Source organism: Pyxicephalus adspersus, chromosome 9 (assembly GCF_032062135.1).
Source record: "Pyxicephalus adspersus chromosome 9, UCB_Pads_2.0, whole genome shotgun sequence".
Lineage (NCBI taxonomy): Eukaryota > Metazoa > Chordata > Amphibia > Anura > Pyxicephalidae > Pyxicephalus > Pyxicephalus adspersus.
In genome coordinates, this window is record NC_092866.1 from 52,995,872 (window position 1) to 53,021,558 (window position 25,687).

Sequence of the window (25,687 nt, forward strand, 5' to 3'; positions counted from 1 at the left end):
TACAAGCCCCAGTGTGTAAAGCCCCAGCGTGTACCGTTACGGCAACAAAAAGGACTACAAGCCCCAGTGTGTACCATCAGCCCACCAACAAGGACTACAAGCCCCAGCATAGAATGATTATAAGGACTGCATGTCCCGGGGCATCCTGTAACACTAACAAAGCAGACCACCTTACCGTGCAAGGACAGACACAGAAAGGTCACTTGGATAAAAGAAGAACCTGAACGATTCTGGCATGACAGGGCACTTCTACCTCACTCCTGATGCTGAATCTGTGTGGATATAGTAACAACCCCTCCCCCATTCACTCACGCTTTTACCTTCAGTGTCAGACAGCTCCCATCCAAAAAAAAATGACCTGGAAGCGACCTCCGCACAGGAACCGGAAGTAAGCGCTACATGAGCACCAGAAGACAAGAAACTACTTCCTCTGTCTCAGCAATCATTTCCCGTACAGATAAAGCACCACGCCCCTAGTGGCCGAGTTTGGTAATGGAATAGAAAATAGTCAATCGTTATGATAAAGCTAATTGCCATCCTGTGATCATCCTGTGATCAGTCACCGCTTACCTGCCAGTGAGATCCAAAAAAAACAAACAAATATATATATTATATATATATTAATTATGATAATTATTATTAATAATTACCAGGATTTATATAGCACTAACATATTACACAGCGCTGTACATTAAATAGGGGTTGCAAATGACAGACATACTGACAGTGACACAGAAGGAGGAAAAGGCCCTGCCCCGAAGAGCTTACAATCTAAGGTGGGGAAAGTAACACACGATAGGAAGGGAGATATGGAATGGTGGGAAGTAGTGAGGGGTTTAGGAGACAGAGGAAGATGGGTAGGCAAGATTGAAAAAATGGATTTTGAGTTCCCTTTTAAATGTGCAGAAAGTGGGAGCAAGCCGAATAGGACGAGGAAGACCATTCCAGAGAGTCGGGGCAGCTCTGGAGACGTGTGATGAGGTTATGAGTGAGGAAGTGGCTGGGGGAGTATTTTTTTACCATGTCAGAAATGTAAGTGGGACAATAACTGTGGAGGGATTTGAAGGCAAAGCACAGGAGCTTAAATTTGATTCTAAGGTGAAAAGGAAGCCAATGGAGAGAACTACAAAGAGATGCAGCGGAAGAGGAGTGGAGCGAAGGATGGATGAGTCTGGCTGCAGCATTCATAATAGTTTGTAGAGGAGAGAGTCGGGTTAGTGGAATACCAGAGAGGAGGAGGATACAGTAGTCCAGACGAGAAATGATAAGAGCATGTACAAGAAGTTTGGTGGTCTCTGGGGACAGGTGAAAGTGACAGGACCTGGAAATGTTCCGAATATGGGGGGTAAATGAGAGGGCCGAGTCAAAGGTGACACCAAGACAACGTGCCTGAGGGGAGGGCCGAATAACAGTGTTGTTAACAGTTAGATATATGTCAGGGGGAGATGTGGAATTTGAGGGGGGGATGATGATGAGTTCTGTTTTATCCAGGTTGAGTTTCAGGAATCGGTCAGACATCCATGATGAGATGGCTGACAGGCAGCATGAGACCTTATACAGGACTGAGGGAGACAGGTCAGGGGTGGACAGATAGATTTGAGTGTCATCAGCATACAGATGGTACTGTAAGCCAAAGGAGGATATGAGACTATCGAGCGAGGAGGTGTACAGAGAAAAGAGAACCGGTCCAAGGACTGACCGTTGGGGAACACCAACAGGGAGGAGAGTGGGTGAGGAGGAGTTACCATTGACAGAAACATGAAAGGAGCGGTCAGATAGGAAGCAAACCAAGAGAGAGCAAATTGCTAAAAAATGTGAATGGTGCCGGAAGCACAGCACAATATTGGGGGAATATATTACAATTCATGTATTGTAGAGGTCTGCAATGTGTGTTTAGGCCCATTGTTGTACTTCAGCAGCCCGCTTCCAACATGTTAATGGATCCCTATAGCGTGAGTGCTTATCCTTTCCATTCTGGTGCAATGCGTTACCACACGCACATTGGGTCAGACATTGATATTTGTTGTTTTAAAGCGTACCTAAACTCAGAAATTTCACTGTACATAAAAGGGTAGACAACTCTTTTATGTTAAGTAATATTTCTGTTCGTTTAGGTTTTTTTAAGTGCAACACCCTTTAAAAAAAAAAAAAGGGTGCAGCACTGCCCCCTAATTCTCGATTGCCTAGGCGATAGAGAATGAATGGGAGCGCAAAGCCTCCTGGGATACCTACGTCACGCATCCTGGGAGGCTCTTGGATGTTCCTTCTGTGCATGCCCGAGCTTCTCAGGCATGCACAGAAGGAGCCTTTAGGTGAAAAGAGAAAAATATGCAGATCTCACGCTTGCGCAGTGAGATCGGCAAGTTGTTTTCCAACCTACGTTACCCGATCTCACGCCTGGGTCGGGTACCGTAGGAAGAAAAACACAGAAAAAGAGGCGAACATGGCGCCACCCGGCGCGCCAGCTCGGTGACGGATACCGGGACAATGCAGGATCCTCCAGACCGAACGACTGCGCTGCGGGTTTTAAGGTAAGTGTATTTTTTTTTTTGTTTTAGACACTTTTAGGTTTAGTTCCTCTTTAAAGCAACTTTCCAGAATAAACACAACACGATACGTTGTGGTGTGTTGCGACGTGTGTCATAGTCACACACATGTCATGTACATGTCACATACATGTCATGCATGACACACTTTGTTGCCTCATGCAACTAAAGGCGGAAACACGCTAACAACGTGCCCTATGTTTGCTGGTGTCTGGTATTAGGAAATAGCTTCACAATAGTTAGAAGAGCAGTCACCTTGGCAACCACTGCTTCTTATAGACAACACATAGAGACTTATTTATTAAATTTTGGGTCATGAGAACAATTGTGTTGGACTCCATCTTGTCAGACACCACAAAATCAGAATCCACCTCACACACAATCTCCTCATCGCCTCAGCAACCAACTATATAGCGCTCGAGGAGAGCCACGCCCTACTGTCGCTGAACCACGCCCAAAATCGAGCAAACCCCGTCCCACCATCGCCCTAAACACACCAGCGCCTTTCATCGGACCCCACCCACTTCTTTTAAACTACCCAACCAGCAGACAGTCGAAGCTGTTGCTTTGGGAACCAATCAGGATTAAGGATACTGCGCAGTGAGCCAGTTCAAACGGGCTGCAGGAACGGCTGGGAGCCCGCAGTGCCGGCTGTATCGCGTGTGGCCGCCGGTGTGCAGGAGGGAGCGCTGAGGGGGACAGGTGAGAGACCGAGTGACCGGGGAGAGGCTTGAGGCACGGTGACAGTAGGATGAAGCCAGGGCCTAGGCAGGCTGGGTGTGTATTGGGCTCCCTGCTGCTATGAGGGGGCCTGGGGGCCATTCCCAGCAGGAGAGGATAGAAATGTCCTGGCTGCAGGTGACAAATGTCATTCCCATATCACAGGACACTGGCTTCTATGGAGGGCAATGCTACTAATAGACATGGGGCAGCCCAGTGCATTCTTGTTTAACATTCATCAGCCTAGTAATACAAATATATAATCCTATCAATGTATCAGCCCTATGTCTATATACTAATAGTAATAAAAACATATAAAATATTTCAAAAAAGTCATAATTGTATCAGCCCAATGTCTATGTACTAATAATAGTAATACAAATATATAAAATATTCCAAAAAGACATATCAATGTATCAGCCCTATGTTTATGCACCTATAATAGTAATAAAAAAATTATATAATCCAAAAAGTCATATAAATGTATCAGCTCTATGTCTATGCACCTATATTAGAAAATCTAATTATCTCAGTGTCTGTTTTCACTACTAGTAATTTAAACATATCAGCCCTATCTCTGTGTTCTGATTTTATCTGAGCATATGTCAGCCTTATTTTTGCATTGCCATTCCTCTATTACCTTTTGTTATATCATACATGTGTAAATCTGGTCTGCATTCCATAATAGATCAGCCAAATATCTGCATCACTTTTCCAATGCCAGTACTGTAGTATGAATGGATCGGCCCCATGTCTGTGCCTGCACTCCAATACAGGTAGTCCCTGGGTTTTGTATGAGATTTTGTATATAAGTCAAAACAGGTACATTATTTTAATAAATGCAATCAGGACAGATGTTTGTCTCAACATATTAGGCAACGTGGTGTCAGTTACTGTATAAAATCCTCACTGTGTTAATCACAAACAAAACTTTATGGGGCCTAGACATTCATTAACTTCTGGAGCAAACTGCTTTTATATGCAGAAAAAAAAAAAAAACAGGGTTTGAATTGGTCAATAAAGAGTTACAAGAGGCTGCAGAAAGAGCTCAGTCCCCTAAGATCACCCAGAACCTCAGCTGTGTTTAGCAAAAGATTTCTTCTGCAAGTCATGCAAGCCATCCCCCTTCAAGCCTCCATTCTGCACACAGTGGGGGGGAAGCCCATTTGTATCTGAGATACGTCTGTATGTCGGATGTTCTTAACTTGGGGACTTCCTGTATTTGCATTACTTTTACTGTATCATACATGTGTAGACCTGCTCAGCAATATCTGTAAATTACCTGTGTGTTTGAGCTCCAATACTATCCGAGCATAGGTCAGCCCCATATTTGCATCACAATTCCATTATTGCCTTTGCTATAATATATATGTATAAACTCTGCATCACATACTCATATTACATAGATCAGCCCAGTGCCTTCATCATTCATTATTCCAATGCCAGTAGTATGCATGTGTCAGCTCTGTGTCTGCCTTCCAGTACTAGTCATACATACATATATCAGCCCTGTGTCTGCCTTCCACTTCCTATACTAGTCCTATATACATATATCAGCCCTCTGCCTGTGTCTGCCTTCCAATACTAGTCATCTACAGGTAGTCCCCAAGTGAAGGACATAACGAGGACCAAGGTTTTTTTTTTTTTTTTTTTTTTTTTGCTTTGTGATTAACTCAGAGAGAATTTTTTACAGTAACTGACACCACGCTGCCTTATAATATGTTAAGACCAACATCTGTCCTAATTGCATTTATTGAAATAATGTACCTGTTCCTACTTGCGTACAAATTTAATTTAAGAACAAACCTCTACAGTCCCTATCTTGTATGTACCCCGGGGACTACCTCCTGCACTGCCAAACAACTGGGAACTATAAAACACTAAACTTGTCATGTGCTGTCCTACCCACTTTTTTACTTCCCAACTGAAAAAATTTCTGGGGGAGGACTTTATTATATGTTTGTCAGTATCTTCATCTATTACCAGCTAGCCTGTAATATACATGGACAGCATGTCTGCGTTTGGATTTCAGTAGTAGTTGAGCAGTGATGCCTGGCGGCTTCTTCACAATTCCAATGCAAGCTGAACCAAGACTTGCGCATATCAGCCTGGTATCTGTCTCTGGAATTCTAATGTATGTCAAAGCAAAAGTATCATTTTTATTATCCCTTTAAATACCCATGAAGTATAGTAAGTACCCGTTTGATCTTCCCAGGGTGCATACAGCTCTCAAAAATGCTGTTGAAGATAACACATTGAGACTTGTTGGCACTGCCCAGTGTATTTTGCTGTATTACTCCACTACTTTTACTCTCAGATCCCTACAACAGAAAGGCTGGTCTTTCTGCAGTCCGTGGAGGTATCGAGGCCGGGCATGTCACAGATTTTGTAAGAAAATGGAACCTACAGAATAGACCCATTCATTAGGTCTATTATGTCAGGTTTTTACATTCTTCAGCCCAGTGTTGAAAAATCCCAGATGTGCAGTGTATAATCTGGGTTCTGCAATCTTTCATTTCTGTACCCGCTTCCTACAGGTTTTATTGCTGTACTATTGGATAGATTTCTTCTGGCGGCAGACAAACCTTCTGGTAAAATCAGTTGGCATTATTTCATTTCACAATGTCCAAATTTTTTGTATACACTATGAAAAGTAAGTAAAACTTCCTCCCAGGTTTGTGTCTGTTGAGGGGGTTCCCCCCTCTATCCTAGTTATTGCTATGGAAAAATCTAAATCTTAGGGAAAACCTTAAATGGGGCATCATATTTCATTTGGCAGTGGTTGAAAGTTAAGTAAGGGGAAAATTAAGTTAATTGTTACAGGCTGGCTGTTATGCAGCATTATGGAGTATAAAGTCCTGGGCTAAAAGGATTGTCGGCCTTTGGGGAAACTTATCAGACTAAGGTGCAAGAAGGCAAGACCTGCACCCTCTAACACTAAAGTAGTTCACAGCTCATGGCGATGTAGTATAATTGCAAAGTACCTTGTCCTACCTAGCTGGGTGGATTTGATGAACTGGATTCACTCACCTTGCCAAAGTGAATGTTGAAGTAAGCACAACTTTACTGCTTTCACCAAGTACAGGCTAAAATCCTGTATTTTTAATGCAAATGATTGGCTGTCCTTTGCATGGTGATTTATTTACCTTATTCACCAAGTGATAAAATTCACTCTGGGGTTTATTTAAATTGGAGAACATTCATGTTGTAATGTTTACTAGAACTTACTGTGAACTGTTTTCTCTCTTGTGTATTGCTTTAGCTTCTAACAGTCATTCATTCCCTATGGTGTCGGTTTTGTTTGCTGTAAGAATGATTTGCCTGTGTGTGACGTTTCTGTGGCTTGGGGCTCGGTGTACTTTATAGCTCACAGTTTCTATGTGTTCATTGTTACAAATCATGCCAAAGAATCAGGAAAGGGTCAGAGCTGCCTCTCTGCATTCTAGAAACAGAAAGTGAAACCTTGGTTGCCCTGAGGTGTCCCCATGTGATTATTTTACCTTTTGTTTTTCAATTAAAACACTGATTAGGTGTAATAGAGTACATGATGGCGTTTAATGGGAAGCTATTGAAATGCAGATGTAACGCCCTGGAGCTTCATCTGTTCACATTCCTTCACCTGATGAACAGACCTGAACTGAATTGCAAATCTGCCATGCTGGTACCAGAGACTCCAAATGGTTCTGGAACACTTTGTTTTTATACCTGTGAGTGTGTGTATGTAAAAAAAGGGTAATGTTCTACACTTGTGCACACACATCAGGTGCTGCTATGTTCTGATGATGGGACAGCTGGCTGTCTATTTGGCCATGATCCAGCTTGAATGCTTGTTAGTTTCTGGAGGCCCAATGGTTCTTAGAAACCTGAAGACATAACACCTTGCTTCAGTACTTTTGTGTGCCTTACCTAGCAGCCATGTACAGCTTGCATTGCTTAAAGAAGCACTGTTTCCTGCCTGTCTCCAGTGCAAAGACACTGAGCCCATAGGCTGCACTGTGGAGCTTGCCTTCTGTTTAAAAGTGTAGGCTCAGTAATACCAGTTGTGTTCCTTAAAGTCCATCTACTTCATTTCCTGTTCTTTAAACACAACAGGAAGTGACCAGAAATCTCTTCCAAGACCTACCTTATATTCTTGGTTGGAACAGCTTAAGTTTTGCATTTCCCCCATCTTTCAGTCCTAGCAGCAGATAAGTGACACCCCAATGTGTGTTATGGTCCAAGACAAATGTACCGACCCCCTGGCCGTGGTTGTGTTTAGCCCATGAAGGGTTACTTACTGTAAACCCCAAAGTATGTTCTTTTTTTTTTTTTTTTTTTTTTTTTTTTTTCCTGCAGCAGTTGCTAATGGATGGGTTGTGCTGAGGGGCAGACTCCAATGTTTTATTAGGGGGTGTGTATGGGTAATGTGTGCAATTGGCAATAAATATCAGCGCATTGATCTGTGTGTACAAGCATAAATGGTCCCTTAGCATGCAATCTGATTGTATCGTAGTTGCTGAGTCACACCTTTATTGCTATATAGTGGATCTATAGGAGATTGTACAGGTGGATTGTATGGCCTTCTAGAGAGCAGCACCCTGATTCTTGCCGTCTCCCATGGCATGTGTTGGAACAATGACTGTGGTTGTGCTGGTAAAGTGTAGAGATCCCTGCAGTGATGAGTGAATGGTGCTGCTTTTGTTGGGTGGGTGTGAGCAAGCACTGCATGTGACACCTTGCTGCCATCACCAGTAGAGGTCAGTGTTGTTACCTCCAGCAGTAGGCAGTCTTGTGACTGGTCCAGCCAGCTCTGTTCATGCTCGCTCTCCTGCACTGGGTACCCGGGCCCGGGCGTGGGATGTCCTGCTGCACCTATAGGACGGCGGCTGCGGAAGAGGCGGGATCTGGGCTTTAGCAGTGACATCATTGGCTGCGCCGGTCTGGTTCCCAGCGCTGTGATCTCCCGGAGGATGCGGCCGAGTCTATTGTGACAGCTGAGCTTACCGGGCCGCCCCGCCTGTCCTACAGGTAACGCTGCGGTCACACCGGGCACGGCCATCTGACCGGTTCCGTACCTCGGAGGGGTGTATACAGGGCGATCACAGCCCCCACACTGACATCTGATGATGGCTTTCTAGCTGCGATCGCTGCTGCATCTTCCTCCTGATCAGACTCTGGAGGGTTCCTGCCATTTATTTATATCCGATGACACATTGCCTCTCCCCATCACAATATCCTGCCATACTGCTGATCACTGTGAAGATCTATTTCTATACATTATTAATGAGCCGGGAAATGTGTGCTCAATGCAAGCACAGACTGATATTTCAGTACATGGAAACTCACAGCCACTTAGATTTAAAAGACTAATGGTGCTGACCTACTGCAAGTGCCATCTGGCTGGCAGGATAGCTGGTGGGTGGTTGCTGTGATGGTAATGACATGAGAGGGGGGTAATGGTGACCTCCAAATTACTATAACTGCACACATAGCCATTTTGTTGTTTGCTACTGTTGTTTTGTTGTTTCCTTCTTGGTGATCATAACGCTACAATCCCATAGTATAATGCCCTTAAATCAGCCACAAATGTAGTACAAGGGCCTACGTGATGGCATGGTATGTGGATTGTCGGGGTAGGCTCTCCTTCCTTCTAGAGCTAGAAAAATGTTAAATTATAGTGTTCTCCCCAGCCCTTGCACTTTTCACTAACCATCTGGGTGTTTTGGGCAATTATTGAAAAGTTGGGTCACAATACACAGACCACCAACCATCTACAGCTTCTGGGGAGAATAAAAAGATTGTAATGTAAATGGTCCCCAAAGGTTGATGGTTAAATTCAGATGACATTTCTGAGATCTTTTATTGATAGCTCATTAAACCTCCCCATACTGGCTACAAGCTGCTTTCTCTCCCATTGATCTGTATGGAAAGTCTAGTCCAGGTGATGTATATAGTAAACATGGAACAATGGATTTTGATTATTCTAATTTTCCAATTTGAAAACGTTCCTTTCCTGCATTTCTTTAACCAGTCGATAAAACGTGAATTTTGCACATCTTACTTAACATTATAGAGTTCTCCCTAGACCCTTTTAGCTGGGTGTACCACCCAGCACTCTTTTGTAACCACCAGGCTGTTTTTGGGTGTTTACTGGTGAGTTGGGTTACAATACAGGGGCTGCCACCTGTCTACAATTTCTTCCCATCCAGCTTAAAAAGATTTCTGGGTGAACATTGCATTGAACATTTAAGTACTTTCTGCAGCTAACAGACTAAAAGTCACATCACCGAAATAATGTGTTCCTTGTGTATGTTTATAAACTTTTATCTCCTCGCATAGACGGTTGTGAATTGTGGACACATGGAGTGAATTTCATTTACTGAAATGTTTCTTGCTGGAGAATATCACTGTCATTAAAACACATACCGGTTTACCTGGAACATTCTCCATCAGAGAATGTTTCGGTGAATGTCCTTTATCGCTACTTTTATAAATAGATCCTTGTGTGTTTTGTTCTGGATGTAGGTGATGCTAAAAATATTGTAGCCTGAAATGCGGATCACTTTCATGAACTGCAATATGAGGAAATCTGTGCTTTCCCTATTAACAGAATGTGTTGTTTATTGTAAATATAGTGAGATAGCGTCACATATGTGTTGTAGAGGGGATCGTACCCAAATTTTTTTTTTTTTTAAGCTGGGTGGGAAGAAGCTGTAGGCGAGTGGCTGCTCCTGTATTGTGACCCGACTCATCAGTAACTATTTAAAAACATCCAGCGGGTGGTTATTGAAAAGTGCTGGGTGGTGCACCTGGCTAAAAGGGTCAGGGAGAACACCGGTACCTAACTCTTTTAGGTCAGCTACTGTTCTTGTAAAAGAGAACATCCTTGGCTGATCACGTTTGCTGACACCTAGGTCCGGCTGATATTTTGATTTAGCATGGTAATAGGCTAGTGCGGTGGTTGCCAACCTTTCGGACCTCACAGATCACGAAATCTGGACCGTGCATGTGCGGGGAGCCGTGTGTTACTCAAAGGTGAATAAACTTCCCACAGAGTGATGTCATGATTCCAGAACAAAAGTTTTCTGTCCACAGCCCAGTGCTTCTGCCCCCCCAGGATGGTTTAGCAAGCAGGTTTGAGCCTGTGATGGTAGAGTGGGCTCGTTGTGTCCATACAGACAGAGGGACAGAGCCGCAGACCACTGGTTGGCAACTGCTGGGCTAGTGCAAGATGGGGGACCCTCACCCGTCTTTTCAAAGATGTTTTTTTTTCTCCTCCCACTGTTTGATGCACATAAAGCTGAACCTGGGGGGGGTGGATTTTCTCATGCAATGGGTTACCCTCCCTACTTGGTATTCTGCCCTACATCTGTATTTCTCAACCATTGTTCCTCCAGAGGTTGCTAGAGGTTCCTTAAGCAATTTGCATCGCTCAGATCCGTTTATGGACGCCAGTGATCTTTTTAGCTATCTGTAAGGGTGACGTTCTTCCCACTGACCATTACACCGATGTACTGTGGGCTGTGGAACTTGTAATTATGATGGGTTCCCTAAGACCCCCTCCTGTTTGTCTGGGACTTGCACTGAACCAGATGATGCTGAGGCTCCGGCCACAATGTGTAGTGGTGAGCAGCAAGAGTAAAAAAGCTGGGGGGCGGCAAAGTTTTACTCCAACTTCTAATAAAAGCCAGCAAATGCTCCCCCAGCGGTCATCTTTAATCAGTATCACACTGTACTTCTGATCCTTCACATTTCTTAATAACTAATCTAATAATCTTGTATTATTATCATCGTCATTATCACTTAAAGTGAAATCAGAATTTAAAATGTATCTAAAGCCCAAATGTTTGTTCCAGATTAGGTAATGTTTTCTGCATCTCTGCTGGGATGATTCTCCCTTCTTGTCAAAGTAACTGACGCTGCTCTGTTGGGGGTGGGAAGTCCAGAATTTTAGGTTGTTGCTGTAACAAGAGTAGAGGGGAATCTGACTGTATATTGGGCTGATACTGAGACTCTCCATGCTAAAACCTTTTTTTGTCTTATTTGGTATTTGTATCTTAAGGGTGGGATGGCAATTGACTAAACGTTCATGCTGCTGAATGTGTGAAGTAGTAAAAATCATTACTGAATTTTTTGTCTGCGCTGCTATCCAGAGGGATTTTGCTTTGTGTTCTGGGTCTCCCATGGCTGCAGGGTTTCTCCAATCTCTGCATTATGCCTCCTGACATCTGAGTGGTGTTAATAGATAGTTTGCTCATTCCAGCTCCTCTCCACCCTTCATAAGTGCTTGTCAGCAAGTCTTTCAGAGTTCCAACGCTAACAATACTCTACACGCTGTCATAAACCAGTTCTGCTGTAATGTCTGGCTAACGAAGGGTGTGACAGTTTTAGTTTACATGCTTTGGTCGTCTTGATGACTCGGAGTGGCTGTAACTTCTTTTGGTCATTTTATTTGGGGTAATTTGCCATTATTGTAAAATGTTCCAATGAATTTCGTAAAATCTGTAAAAGTTGGCTTGTAAACCTAAATGCGTGTAAAGGCTTTTTGGATATAGCAGGGAGGGATCGGTCTGGGTTTTTTTTTACCTCTGATTGGCCAACTTTTTATTTGCCTTGTTGAATGTTGTCCCCAGCATTCTCTACCATCTGCATTGTCACTAGAGCAAGTAGTAAGGCAGAAGTCCTACCTCGGGCACACAGGATGCAATGATAATTCTAAAGATAGAGATTCGCGGCGATCAAGACTTAATGCGAGCGCAGATTCTCCCTGGATACCTAGGTCACGCATCCCGGGAGGCTCTGGCTGCTCCTTCTGCGCATGCCCTTATCTCAGGCATGTGCAGAAGGGGCATTTTTCCTCCTAGGGAATAGATACCGATCTCACGCATGTGCAGTGTCTCCCCAATCTCACGCATGTGCAGTGTGAGATCAGGTGACGAAGAAAGAAGATGCGGGAAAGACCAGTGCCATCGAGGAACCTACTAAAAAGTGTCATTTTTTTTTTTTTCTTTCCTTTTTTTAGTTTAGTTGCGCTTTAAGAAAGGAATTTATTTCTTTGTTTTTTTTTCCTGGAGACATAACAAGATGTTAAGAAGGGTTATCATTTCTGTCCTAAACCTGGATGGGTGGGGGTTTGATTTTTTTTTTTTTTTTCCATACTATTCAATACTCTTACTGTATGGCTTACCAGTGTCTATTGCTGAAAGCAGCCAATCAGATGTCCTATTTTCAGCAAAACTAAAGAAATATGCTATGTTGCTATGGACACACTTGGGTTTTGTTTTTCATTCTGGTATTCGCTGTTCCTGTTCTATAAGTACTGTTTGTTGCTTTTTGTAATCAGGGTTACTTTCTGCTATTGGAGCGCCTTGTATTTAGGAAAATGTGTTATGCTATAATTGTAAAATGATGTGCAGGGTCCTGAACCATGAAATCCAGAAACTTGTACTGAATCTTATGTTGCAAGCATGATTCTGCCATATGCAGAGGGTAGAGGTGGATGGACATTACATGCAGAAATGTTAAAATAAGATTAGCCAAGACCTATCCCACACACAGTTTGGAAGAAGTAGGCCTTTGTAATACAAATTTTATCATATTCACCCCTGTTTGTTCTGATGACCATTGTCACCAAAACGGAATGAGAAACAATTACCAAATTTTAGCATGGATTCAAGAGGAGAACTGTCCAATAGGGAAACTTGTTTTGGACTCAACTGTGGGGTGGGGGAGGGGGGGGGTACTCCTCACACTGATTTTTTTTTTTTTTTTTTTTTTTTAAAGCTCTCCAAGGCTAGAGAGGAAACACTTTCATCAGTGAAGCTGGGTGATTCTGCAAACCTAGAATGGATCTGGTCCAGGATTCAAAACATTTGCCAATAGCAAATTACTTTAGAAATCCATTCAAGGTTTCACTGATGAAAGTGTATCCTCTCCAGCCTTGGGTGAGTTTAATAAATCGGGGCTTTTGTGAGATTTACACGGAAAGTGAAGGTAAATGTCTCAAAAGAACAAAGATTTTCACAGAAAGTAAACATTACCTGATATGAATGTGTACCTTGTCCCTATTCTACCTAATATGTAAAAAGTCAGGGCAGGTTTTGGTTATCCTAAAATTTTATGTATAGATGAATGTCCTTCCTTGAACAGTCAGCTACAGAATGTCTAGCATGGTGAATACATGTCAAAATTTGATGTTTTTATGTAACCTTTCTAGTATGGTTTCCTTCTGTTCTCTAGGATCTGCACCTGTAATTAACATGCTGTTAATCTTGTTTTTCTAGCTGACCACTTTAGCATTGATACAGATAACGGGAAGTCAACATGGGGGACGAAAGCGAATGGATGAAACTTCCTGTTGACCAGAAGTGTGAGCACAAGGTACGTGCTGACTAACACAGAATGAAAATGTTGTTGAATATTTTCTATTGATTACTTATTAATAATGCTTAAATTATCTTTTTTTAGTACAGCATCCACCACTACTCATTATTGTGATATAAAATACTTCAGACCCTTTCTTCTGATCTTTGCTGTGCAGCCTCTGTCTGTTAACTATGCATTTTACCCCACCATATCCCCTTTTACTTCATTGCATGGCTGTCTCCTGTTAGTATGATCCATGGGAAGCCATAGGGTGAGCTGTGAACACAACTATATACTTTGCTACTAAAACCTCTGTAGCAGTTCGCCAACCCTTCTGTTCATCTTCTTCCTGCTCATTACACTATTAAAGTATTTTTCTAACAGATGGCATATGTTGGTGCTATATAAATCCTGTTTAATAATAATAATGGCAGGGGGATTTTAGTTGGTCTTTATTACCTAAAGTTCCCTTTTGAACTATGGTGGTTTGATACTGAAATAATACATATGTAATACAAATATAGTTTTATATAGCAGCTGATGCTATAGCTTTTAACATATTTGTGTCTGATTTTTTTTTTTTTTTTCCCCTCGATGGCAGGTATGGAAAGCCAGGTTAAATGGCTATGAAGAAGCTATAAAAGTGTTTCAGAAAATCGTAGATGAGAAAAGTCCAGAATGGTCCAAATACTTGGGCTTGATCAAGAAGTTTGTCACAGACTCCAATGCTGTCGCCCAGTTAAAAGGCCTGGAAGCTGCTCTGCTATATGTAGAAAATGCTCATGTTGCTGGAAAGTAAGTTCTAAGTTTATCTGTTTGGTGAACACTACATGTTCTTCCTTTGCCATTCTCAAATTTTTATGCTCAATATCCTCTCTATATGTAATGCAATTGTTTCCACAGGACTGTGGGGGAAGTGGTGTCAGGAGTAGTAAACAAGGTGTTCAATCAGCCAAAAGCAAGAGCCAAGGAGCTTGGATCTGATATCTGCTTAATGTACGTGGAGATTGAGAAAAGTGAAGCTGTACAGGAAGAGCTGCTTAAAGGTCTAGACAACAAGAATCCAAAGATTGTGGTGGCTTGTGTTGAGACGTTAAGAAAAGGTTTAAGGTGAGCACTCTTCAGGTCTTATAAATTAAATACCTAAGCTGATATGCACTCGCTAACAATGTTTAATTTTTATCCAGTGAGTTTGGTTCAAAAATTATGTCCCTGAAGCCAATTATAAAAGTCTTGCCAAAACTGTTTGAGTCTCGAGAGAAGGCTGTTCGAGATGAAGCCAAGTTGCTTGCTGTGGAGATTTACCGCTGGATCAGAGATGCCCTGAGGACTCCTCTACAGAACATTAACCCAGTGCAGGTGAGGGAATCCTGGTACATACCTGGTACATTGGAACTTTAATGATTGCTCCATTATAAATAAGGCAGAGTGTAAGATATGCTGCCTTTCTCTATAGCTTAAAGAGTTGGAAGAGGAGTGGGTGAAGCTGCCTCAGTCAGCTCCCAAGCAGACCCGTTTCCTGCGGTCACAGCAAGACCTCAAGGCCAAGTTTGAGCAGCAGCAAGCGGCTGGAGATGATGGAGGTGAGTCAGCTGCTGTTTTGTCATGCAGGGCTTAAAGATATGCTTTATGTGGAGGGCAGGGGATGAGCTGCTGTGTAAGGACTAGCTAATTTTAATTACTGGATACCCTAAAAATATGTGAAAAGAAAGAGGAGAATCTTTTAGATGCCCTTGTTCTGTTGTCAACTAAATAAAACTTTGTTTTGTACACAGGACATGAAGGGTATTTTCTGAATAAGACATAATGACAAAACAGTTCTCAATCTAGTAGAGCAGGAATAAAACAGTTTGCCTTCAGGTAATATCCATCATTTTTTATTTTACTTTATTATATATTTTGTCCCTATCAGATGAGGATGGAGAGGAGGAAGCTATACCTCAGGTGGATGCATATGAGCTCCTGGAAGCTGTTGAGATTCTCTCCAAATTGCCAAAGGATTTCTATGACAAAATCGTGAGTTTTTTTTTTTTTTTTTTTTTTTTTTTTTTTTTTTAGATTGACCTTGTCTACATGATGGTTTAACACAAGCCCGTTATCCAGCATGGCGTTCCTAAATGAAACCTGTACTACATATATACCCTTACAACTAACACTTTAAGCTGAATCTGTACACCTACATACATACTTTTTTTTTCCCTTGTAATTTCTTGTAGGAAGCCAAAAAGTGGCAGGAGAGAAAGGAGGCTTTGGAAGCTGTGGAGACCCTTGTCAAAAATCCTAAGCTAGAGGCAGGTGACTATGCAGACCTCGTAAGGGCTTTAAAGAAGGTAAGACTCTACTGCAAAAAAAATAACCAGCAACTGATAGTGTTGTCTAACAAACATATGAGTGATGGCAACTGTCTTTTAGGTTATTGCAAAAGATACAAATGTCATGCTTGTAGCACTGGCTGCCAAATGTCTGGCAGGGCTGGCCTCTGGACTGAGAAAGAAGTTTGGCTCATACGCTGGACATGTAAGTTGTAAATATACTAGCTGACAAACCATGGTTTTCCTGACCTTGAGATGACCTAAATGATTGTGCTACAGCGGTACAGTCTGGGACTAAGGTGGGGGGGGGGTGTCTGTTCAGCTTTTTAAACTATGTAAGATCCAACTGTATTGGGTGGTCCAAACTTTTTAGGAATCTGAGCTTCTATTTCCATTTAAAGTTTTTACTATAAATGTGTGTTTTTTTTTTTATTTTTTTATTTTTTTTTTAATTTTTTTATACAGGTTGTGCCAACTATTTTGGAGAAATTCAAGGAGAAGAAACCTCAGGTGGTCCAGTCCTTGCAGGAGGCCATAGATGCCACTTTCCTTTCAGTGAGTGTCCATGAAGCATTGTCTCCAAAGCTCAGCAGTTGTAGCATTTAGACATTGGTGTCACATTCCTGTATTGTTTCAGACCAATCTGCAAAATATCAGTGAAGATATCCTGGCTGTAATGGATAACAAGAACCCAGCAATAAAGCAGCAAACCTCCCTGTTCCTTGCAAGGAGTTTCCGTCACTGCACTCCATCCACACTGCCTAAAAGCTTGCTGAAGCCTTTCTGTGCTGCTCTAATCAAGGTATATACAACTTTGACCTCTGTGTTAAATAACCTCTTCAAATGTACTTGTTTCATAGCACAATATTCCATAAAGTTTATTAAGTAAAAGTAGTTGGGACATTGTTTATTTTATACACGGGGTCTACTCAGTAGTTTAAATTAACCCACCCCCACCATAACCCTTTTGCAAATATGATAGTCATAAATATTGCTGTATTTCATGTTTCCTGTTAAAGAGTTTTGGATGGGACACAGCAGGCCTGTTTCTTTGAAACAAACTATTCTTGCATTTTTTGGTGGAAAAAATAAAATGGCTGTAACTGTCTTAAATGGCTCCTGCAAACAGGGTCTGCCATTTATTTCTTCCTCAATTTGTTGATGATCTGCTTTGCCACTTACAGCAAATCAATGACTCTGCTTCTGAAGTCAGGGATGCGGCCTTTGAGGCGCTTGGTACAGCTCAGAAGGTTGTTGGTGAGAAAGCGGTTAATCCTTTTCTTGCAGATGTGGACAAATTAAAGCTTGACAGGGTAAGACTGAGCTACTGCATATATTACCCGCTATGTAATGGGAATTGTTATTCTGTTGTATGATGGAATACTAACTTTTTTTTTTTCTTCTTACAGATCAAAGAATGTGCAGACAAAGTAGAACTAGCTCATGGCAAGAAGGGAGGTGCTGCAGCCGGAGAGAAGAAGGAATCTAAACCTGCTTCTGCTCCTGGCAAGGCTGCTCCATCTGCGGCTGCAGCTCCTGAGAAAGACACAAAAGATGCTCCTAAACCAGGCATGGCTCCTAAGAAGCCATCTGCAGCCAAGGTATATAATTGGTTTTTTTTTGTTTTTGACATTCTACCCCCTCTTTTTGATGTCTTTTCTTGTCCTGACCATTTTTTTCCTTCCCTTCCTAAAGCCTGGAGGACCTGCCAAAAAAGCCAAACAGCCTGCATCTGCTGGTGGTGCTGCAAAGGGCAAGAAAGCAGCTGATACGAAAGAAGTTTTTGAGCAAGAGCTCTCTGTAAGTGTGTTGTGAAGAGTAAATGCAGCATTTTATGGCATCGTAACTAAAACCCTTCCCGGCTTTGTGCTTGCAGGAAATTCTTATTCCTTTAAAGATCTGTACAGAGATTCTGCGTTAAGTCTTACACAGGCAAATGTATCCCTCTTGTACTCCCCGCCCCCCCCTTGTTGGAGGCTTCAATGACAAACAATAAATAAGACCTGATAAGACTGAGACATGATTGCTTTTTACCTTGTATGGGGAAACTAAAGCTTGTTTTAGGTTGGCAAGATACATCTCTTCTCTTGATGAACACAAATAATTTAAGCTCTGCCTTTCTTTCCAACCATGGCAGTCATTGTTTGTGCCCTTGATGATTGATGCTGGTCACAAGATGATGGCAGCTAAAAATTAAGATTTATATTAAGTTTTAAAGTTCCCTCTTTCTGATTCTTTACAATAGTCTTTGTGGGGAGACATTGTGATGATTATGTATACATTAAAAAACGTTTAGGGATGTATGTTTGTTGGCTTCACCCCTTTTAGGGGGCAGGCTGATTGCTTAATTTTGAGACCTAATATTGCTCTTACAGCCTGAGGCCTGTGAAGAGAAAGCGGCAGCAGTTCTCCCTGCTACGTGCATGCAGCAGCTGGATAGCAGTAACTGGAAGGAAAGGCTGGCAAGCATGGAGGAATTTCAGAAGGTAATTTTTTAAGTTTCTTCAGGTTTATACATTTTTGACCTCCAGTGATCAAAGGAATAATAATGCTAATTTTTCTTCAGACTGTGGAGACCATGGAAAGAAATGAAATACCATGCCAAGCTCTGGTCAAAATGCTGGCAAAAAAACCTGGTTTTAAAGAAACCAACTTCCAGGTATGTCTCCTAGTTTGTCAACTGACCAACATACTACACACCCTGTTTCCCGTTTTTAAACCAAATGTATGATAAGAATTCACTTTTCCCCCCTCTCCTTTTTTAGGTCATGCAGATGAAGCTACACATTGTGGCTCTTATCGCCCAGAAAGGCAATTTCTCCAAAACCTCTGCCCACGTGGTTCTTGATGGCCTAGTAGACAAAGTTGGGGATGTAAAATGTGGTGGTAATGCCAAAGAAGCACTCATTGCTATTGCAGAGGCCTGCACCTTGCCTTGGACTGCTGAGCAGGTAAGATGTTGTTACTCACAATCTGGGAGGGAGTGGACATACCCTTTAGTGTCTGACGTTGTTTTTTTGATCAATTGGTGCTCAGAGATTGGATAGGAGTATTTTGCTTTTTTTTTTTTTTTTTTTTTTTTTTTTAAAATGAATGGTTATTTATGTATTATTGTTTATTGTTCTTGGGTTTTAATAAGTTCTACAGACACTGCGTGATGTGGTTCCAGCTGCTGGCCACTAAAGGATACTGTAGCAACCCAGGGGCCAACAAAAGGAACCACCATGTGTGGGGCTAGGCATTCAAAGTATATTGCCTGTGAGGATTCTGCTTTGGTGGCCTTAGTTTGGAACGGAGCAAAGATAAACAAGTAGACATTTACGAATTCTGTTCTTGTGTGTTTATAGCATGCTGATTTTTCTATATCAACAGGGTCACAATATATTTGGTTGTCAAGCCAAACTGTGGTTTCTCTTCTAGGTTGTGTCTTTGGCTTTTGCTCAGAAAAACCCCAAAAATCAATCTGAAACACTAAATTGGCTCTCAAATGCTATTAAAGAGTTTGGGTTTTCAGGGTGAGTGTTCTATTTGCTCATTAATAAATTGCTTTGGCTATATCCCATGTTTGTACCTGTAAATTTTTTTTTCCACTGATACCAAATACCTTTTACAGGCTCAACGTGAAGGCTTTTATCAGTAATGTAAAGACAGCCCTTGCTGCCACAAACCCAGTAAGTAAGCTGTAAAAGAGTAATAAATCACTTGTGTTTGAGAAGATACTACTAAGTCTGCCATGCTATTTCTTACAGGCTATTAGGACATCTGCCATCACCTTGCTGGGTGTGATGTATTTGTACATGGGGGCCCCACTGCGAATGTTCTTTGAAGAGGAGAAGCCTGCTCTTTTATCCCAGATTGATGCAGAATTTGATAAGGTACATTGCCCAGGTGTAATTTGAGGATGGACAGATCCAAATCCTTTGATATTCTGTGCACCTAAACCTTAACCCTAATAACAGTGCACTTATCTACATTTACTGGCATATAGAATTGTCAATCTTTGATGCTGGGCTCTGTGTGTGACTGTTCTTTCACAGAAAAATATTGGTCAAATGTACCGATTTAACACTACTTGACTTAAAGTATTGGTTTCATTTGAAATGGATAGATGAAGGGACAAACCCCACCAGCTCCAACCCGAGGCTCTTCGAAGTCAGGTGCAGGAGGAGATGAAGGTGATGAAGCAGAGGACCAAGAAGAAGAATCTCCTGCTGATGTCATGGATCTGCTGCCCCGTGCGGACATCAGGTAAAGGAAATGCTTTTTATATAGTAATTTACTCTAGGTTAACTTTAAGAATAAGTTTAATATAGCCTTCTGCTTTTTTTTAGTGACAAAATCACTTCTGACCTGGTGTCAAAGATTGGTGATAAAAACTGGAAAATACGCAAGGAGGGACTTGATGAAACGGCAGCCATTATTAATGAGGCCAAGTTTTTGCTTCCAAATATTGGAGAGCTTCCAGTTGCACTAAGGGGCCGTCTTAATGACTCAAATAAAATCCTGGTATGCATGGTTTGACTTTGTTCTGTAAAATTGGCTTCCACACAAACCAACTGAAGTGTAACCTTTTTTTTTTTTTTTTTTTTTTTTTTTTTCCCTTTAGGTTCAGCAGACATTGAGTATCCTTCAACAGCTGTCCACTGCTATAGGTCCAAATATTAAACAGCATGTTAAGAACCTGGGCATACCTATTATAACAGTTCTTGGGGATAGCAAGGTAGGTAACCTGTCCTGATGAGTTTCCGGCCTGCCAGTGTTCTCTTGACAAACTTTACAAACCCGTCTAATTTTTAAAAACTTGTAATTATGTGTTAAAGTCTAAGACAATTAATGACACTTTTTGAGCTACTCACTGCATCCACTGTAAAATGTTCTTTAAGAACAAGTACTGTGGTGCAAGTGGCTGTCAAGGAACCAGCCACAGGAAAGTGCCTTGGGTCACTTGATCCTTCCCTAACAGTTTGTGATCTTTGCATTGCTTTTATAGCTTTTAGTAACAGAACCCATAGCAATTGTCATCTTTTTAGAGTAAATAGGAAATTTATGCCGCTTATGACCCATGACTAACTGCCATTCCTTACATTTTTAGGCTAATGTTAGGGCAGCTGCATTGGCTACCCTCAATTCTTGGGTGGAGCAGACTGGTATGAAAGAGTGGCTTGAAGGGGAGGACCTGTCTGAGGAGCTGAAAAAAGAGAATCCTTTTCTGAGGCAAGAGGTAGGAAATATGCAGGATTTTTATTTTTTTAATTTCCAAAATGATTGTTAAAAACTACCCTCCTAATAAAATCTGTTCTTGTAGATGTTAGGATGGCTGGCTGAGAAACTGCCCACATTGCGTACAGTCCCTTCAGATCTTCAGCTTTGTGTTCCATATCTGTATGGCTGCCTGGAGGATCGTAATGGGGATGTAAGAAAGAAAGCCCAAGAGGCCCTGCCAATGTTTATGATGCATATAGGATTTGAAAAGATGTCCAAAGCAACTGGAAAGCTAAAGGTAATTATTTTTTGACCTGTGGTCGTGTAGGTTGCTTATACACTAAATTTCTGTATATGTAATGTAGAAGTTGTGCCGATTTTTGTTATTTTTTGTTTTGGTTCAGTGAGTGGGAAATAGTTTGTCAGATTGTTGTGATTGGTAACTTAAAGCAAGGTGCATATTCTATTTTTTTTTTTTTTTTTGCCAAGTTTGACAACACATGTTAATAAAGGAAGGGAATTGAGACTATGCTATGAGTACATCCACTTAAATTTACAGAGCCATCAATGGAAATAATCTGTTAGAACTGTAAAAAGTGGTGTGGCTTGGAGTATTTCCTTTCAGTGCACTTTTAGGCAAGGAAGATGTGTTTTATAACTGTAAAATCTTCTCAGATTTAGCATATAATATACTTGTTTCAGCCTGCATCTAAGGATCAAGTTGTTGCTTTGTTGGAGAAGGCAAAAACCAGCATGCCAGCCAAACCCGCTCCTCCTCCAGGCAAAACCAGCACCAAACATTCAGCTGCCCCACCATCAGCCCCTGCCCCAGCTGCAAGTAAGTGTTCTGCAGTGACCTTATAGTGTTTTTACAATGACCATTTTAGTGTGTGTGTGTGTGTGTGTGTGTGGTTTCTTGCCTGTAGGGAATAGTGCAATCCTTCTGTCTCTAAGACCTTCTTTTTTTTCTTCTAGCTGCTTTTGATGCCGGTCCCCCACCACCTGAGAGTAAGCCAGACCCCAAAAAAAGCAAACCAGGTGCCCCAGCAGCTAAAGGAAAGGTAAATTATTTTGGTGTACATCTTAGAGCTTTTTTGAATCGTAAATGCATGTTTTTAACAATAGTGTTGACTGCTTTAAACATTTCTTTCCTATTTCCATACTTATGTCCAATTTTACCTAAAATATTGCTGTGGTCCCTTCTGGTCAGATTACAAAGATTTAACATTGCTACCTGTCCTTGTGTTGCCCCTTTGATGGCCACACCTGACAATTTTGAATTTTTCTTGTTCTTCCCCGAACATGTTAAATTACATGTGTTTGGAGGTTGGATCATTTTATTGCAGGACCCCAAATCTTCACTAACAAATAGTTTTTCAGTTCTTTCTCCCACCTGTTGCTTGTAAACAGAACTACATTGTTTTTACAAATCTAATATGGATTGGCATGTTTATAGATTGTGCCCACAGCTATTGGATTTGAGCAGCTAAAATGGCTCCAGAGATAATTCATAGTAGTCCTTCTAATTAGATCAGATTATGTGAACGGAAATCAATAAGTTATAGGGTTCTTAAAATAGCATATGTTTGGTGTAAGGCTTGCTTTAGCTTTAATGTCAAATGCCCATCCAAAATTTGGGGATTAATTTTTGTAATATTGTGGTACCTTGTAGTTCCAATTCAGTCATCGAGGGAAGAACACAAATCTTTCCAGAATTTGCTCTGTGACCATGTTGAGAGGCTTCTCTCCTGCTTTGCATAGAAGCCTAGTGACCCTGCAGTTTTCTCCCCAGCCCATTTTAGCTGAGTGCACCACCTGGCACTTTTTAGAAACCCCCTTGCTGTTTTTGCGTAGCTACTGATAAAGTTTGGACACAATACAGGAGCCACCACCTGCCTACAAATGTTATTTTTTTTTTTTTTTTTTTGCCCACCCAGCTTAAAAAATTTTCAGGGCTGGGCACCACCCTGCAATCATCTGAAGGAAACAGCTAGCAGTGCCAAAAGCTTGTTTAAGACTATAGAACTGTAAAAGTTTGTGCCCTGTTCTATTTATTGCTGTGTAAGCATGGAGTCCTTCTTCTGTAGACCCAGTCTGCCTCATCAGAGGGCAACACCAGTATGACCCCAACGAAAGCAAATGCCAGCATGTCAAAAGCCAAGACTGCTAAACAGGCGGTAAATAAAATAGTACTCGAATGGGGTTGATATCTATTATGCACGTGTGAAAATCTCTTCTCTGCACTCCTAGCTCTTTTGGCACACTCTCTGAATTGATCTCACTGGAATGGAGGATGATGAGTTGCACCTATGGGTGCTGTGGTGCTGTGCACTACGCACTCTGCAGAACAAGGCTGCTGACATACCCATGTGCACAGGGGCCAGCTGACTCCATAATATTAAAACTACTTTCTCTAACTGATCTCAGGGCTGTAAGAAGCATGACTGAGGCCTAATACACAAGTTTTTTTTCCTATGTGGCACCACTAATCCGAACAAATGCAGTCCTTTTTTCCTTGCCGTTTTTGTAATCTGGATCAAATATTCCCCCAGGCTGTTTCTGCTAAGAAAGTGCCTAGCAAGCCGGCCATTAAGGATGAGGAAGACAAGTCTGGACCAATTTTTATCATTGTTCCAAATGGCAAGGAACAGAGAGTAAAGGAAGAAAAGGGTTTAAAGGTGAGTGAATTGATGATTTTATTTGTGTAATTATTAAAGATCTGCCATCTTAGTGAACGTTTTAAAAGTTTTCTCTTGGGGAGGGGAAAGAATAGCATGGCAGTGCTTCTAGCTGCATGCTGGAGGACCTACAAGGGTTTAATCTTTCTAATTCAGTTTGTGCTCCTCCACATCTACAGTCTTTAGGAATGGAATGCCAGGACACTATCTGCATGAAGCTTGCGGTTTTTGTGTGGGTTTTCCTCCGGTACTCCCAGTTTCCTTTCACATCCCATAAACATACAATTAGATATATTGGCTTTCCCCCAAAAATGTCCTTATACTGTGTTAATGACGTTTGACTATGGTAGGGACATTGGATTGTGATCACCTTTGAGGCACAGCTAGTGACATGACTATGGACTTTGTACAGAGCTACATAATATGTCGGCGCTATATAAATACGAACATGGATTGCTGGGCTGACTCAACAGGGTCACTTAGTATTGGAACCAGAACATAAGCAAAATGAAGTTTTTGGATGGGGGGAGATGAAGAAAACATGCAAACTGTACTAGTATCTTTATAAATCTTATTGGGTCAATTGTATGTCTGTACAAATTAGTTACTGCTGCAACCCCACTCCACTTACAAAAATGCAGGCAGTTAAATTTGAGATGGAGAAAATCCCTGAACAATTAAAAACAGGTTCTAGATTTACTTCTAAATGCTGCACCTGGGTGGACAACCTTGATGGTGTCTTGAGGTAAACCTAATGGCTGAATTGAAAATACTGCTCTTTAACATGGGTCTTATTTTAGGATCTGTGGTGACTTGTCTAATAGGCTTATCAGAGCTTTACTGCTACAGCAGTTTTGATAACTTATTAAATTTAGTTGTCCTAAATTACTTTTGTACTATTGGCACAGACTGTTTTTGAGTTAATTTTTTTTTTTTTTTTTGTACAGGTCTTGAAATGGAACTTCCCTTCTCCTCGTGATGAGTACATAGAGCAGCTCAAAACTCAGATGTCAATGTGTCTTGCAAAATGGCTCCAAGATGAGCTTTTCCATGCAGATTTCCAGCGCCACATAAAGGGTATAGCTGTGATGACAGAGGTGAGCAGAGATGCCAAAAATACGACCGTGATTTGCAGAAATTTTACCTTTACTTGCCAGGTTTGCAGTTGTTAAATTTTTGAAATGTTTTTCAGCACTTGGAGAGTGAGAAAGAAGGGGTTATGAGCTGCTTGGACCTCATCCTCAAATGGTTCACCTTGCGTTTCTTTGACACCAACACCAGTGTCTTGATGAAAGCATTGGAGTATCTGAAGTTACTTTTTGCTATGCTTAGCCAAGAGGAGTACCACCTAACTGAGCTAGAGGCCACCTCATTTATCCCATACCTGCTGCTAAAGGTAAGAGATTTGAACAGTTGTCATGTGGTTGCTTGTGGAGGATGATGAGTTGCACTAAGGGATCCGTGGTGTTGTGTAACTGCGGAGCCCACAGAGCCATTGTGTTGACAAAATCATGTGCACAGGGGCCAGCTGACTCCACAATTCTTCCACTAAAGTTGTTTTCAGGTAAATCTTTTTACGGTGTTTCCAGTATGTAATGGAACTGTTGCCCTTGTTTTGGTTGTTTGGTTTAAGATGGCACATAGAAAAAAAAATGTAACAATAAAGGAACTGGGGGAATTGTTTCAATAGTTTTGTTGATTTGGGACATTCTATTAAAAATGGAGATAGAAGCCATTAGGAGGAAGAGAGATCTTTGTGTGTTGGATGCATATAGAGCACCAGCTGTGCTAAGGATGCCATCGACCTAAATAGTGTCATTCTACTGTATACCCATGTTGGTAAAATGTAACTAATAATCAATAAATGGTGTGTGTGTGTATATGT

The 25,687-nt window shown here is 41.5% G+C and overlaps 2 protein-coding genes and 2 non-coding genes across 6 annotated transcripts in view; 3 read left to right on the plus strand and 1 right to left on the minus strand.

Annotated features, from left to right (window-relative positions):
- MRPS21 (mitochondrial ribosomal protein S21) overlaps window positions 1-8,035 on the minus strand; it is a 14,081-nt gene extending 6,046 nt beyond the window's left edge. The window contains exon 1 of one of the 3 annotated variants that reach the window (XM_072422013.1): window positions 8,017-8,035. The gene's annotated coding sequence lies outside the window, so the exon portion shown is untranslated. Of the gene's footprint in view, window positions 1-175; window positions 201-320; window positions 436-8,016 lie in introns of those variants that run through there. The other 2 variants (XM_072422014.1, XM_072422015.1) reach the window with 2 other exon arrangements.
- The window catches only part of CKAP5 (cytoskeleton associated protein 5), a 30,958-nt gene continuing 8,368 nt past the window's right edge, over window positions 3,098-25,687 (plus strand). Inside the window, exons 1-30 of the mRNA XM_072421549.1 lie at window positions 3,098-3,248; window positions 13,529-13,625; window positions 14,212-14,405; window positions 14,514-14,720; window positions 14,798-14,969; window positions 15,067-15,193; window positions 15,523-15,626; window positions 15,827-15,940; window positions 16,023-16,127; window positions 16,388-16,477; window positions 16,560-16,724; window positions 17,107-17,235; window positions 17,332-17,523; window positions 17,618-17,722; window positions 18,298-18,408; window positions 18,489-18,581; window positions 18,688-18,873; window positions 19,343-19,437; window positions 19,536-19,593; window positions 19,672-19,797; window positions 20,031-20,170; window positions 20,254-20,428; window positions 20,529-20,642; window positions 21,015-21,143; window positions 21,228-21,422; window positions 21,827-21,962; window positions 22,100-22,185; window positions 23,677-23,802; window positions 24,750-24,899; window positions 24,995-25,198. Of these exons, the coding sequence (XP_072277650.1) occupies window positions 13,569-13,625; window positions 14,212-14,405; window positions 14,514-14,720; window positions 14,798-14,969; window positions 15,067-15,193; window positions 15,523-15,626; window positions 15,827-15,940; window positions 16,023-16,127; window positions 16,388-16,477; window positions 16,560-16,724; window positions 17,107-17,235; window positions 17,332-17,523; window positions 17,618-17,722; window positions 18,298-18,408; window positions 18,489-18,581; window positions 18,688-18,873; window positions 19,343-19,437; window positions 19,536-19,593; window positions 19,672-19,797; window positions 20,031-20,170; window positions 20,254-20,428; window positions 20,529-20,642; window positions 21,015-21,143; window positions 21,228-21,422; window positions 21,827-21,962; window positions 22,100-22,185; window positions 23,677-23,802; window positions 24,750-24,899; window positions 24,995-25,198 (3,885 nt within the window). The 5' untranslated portion in view covers window positions 3,098-3,248; window positions 13,529-13,568. The remainder of the gene's footprint in view (window positions 3,249-13,528; window positions 13,626-14,211; window positions 14,406-14,513; window positions 14,721-14,797; window positions 14,970-15,066; window positions 15,194-15,522; window positions 15,627-15,826; window positions 15,941-16,022; window positions 16,128-16,387; window positions 16,478-16,559; window positions 16,725-17,106; window positions 17,236-17,331; window positions 17,524-17,617; window positions 17,723-18,297; window positions 18,409-18,488; window positions 18,582-18,687; window positions 18,874-19,342; window positions 19,438-19,535; window positions 19,594-19,671; window positions 19,798-20,030; window positions 20,171-20,253; window positions 20,429-20,528; window positions 20,643-21,014; window positions 21,144-21,227; window positions 21,423-21,826; window positions 21,963-22,099; window positions 22,186-23,676; window positions 23,803-24,749; window positions 24,900-24,994; window positions 25,199-25,687) is intronic.
- Window positions 23,411-23,518, plus strand: LOC140338758 (small nucleolar RNA SNORD67). The gene has a single exon (XR_011922322.1). It is a non-coding gene; the product is annotated as a small nucleolar RNA SNORD67 (small nucleolar RNA).
- Window positions 25,232-25,341, plus strand: LOC140338759 (small nucleolar RNA SNORD67). The gene has a single exon (XR_011922323.1). It is a non-coding gene; the product is annotated as a small nucleolar RNA SNORD67 (small nucleolar RNA).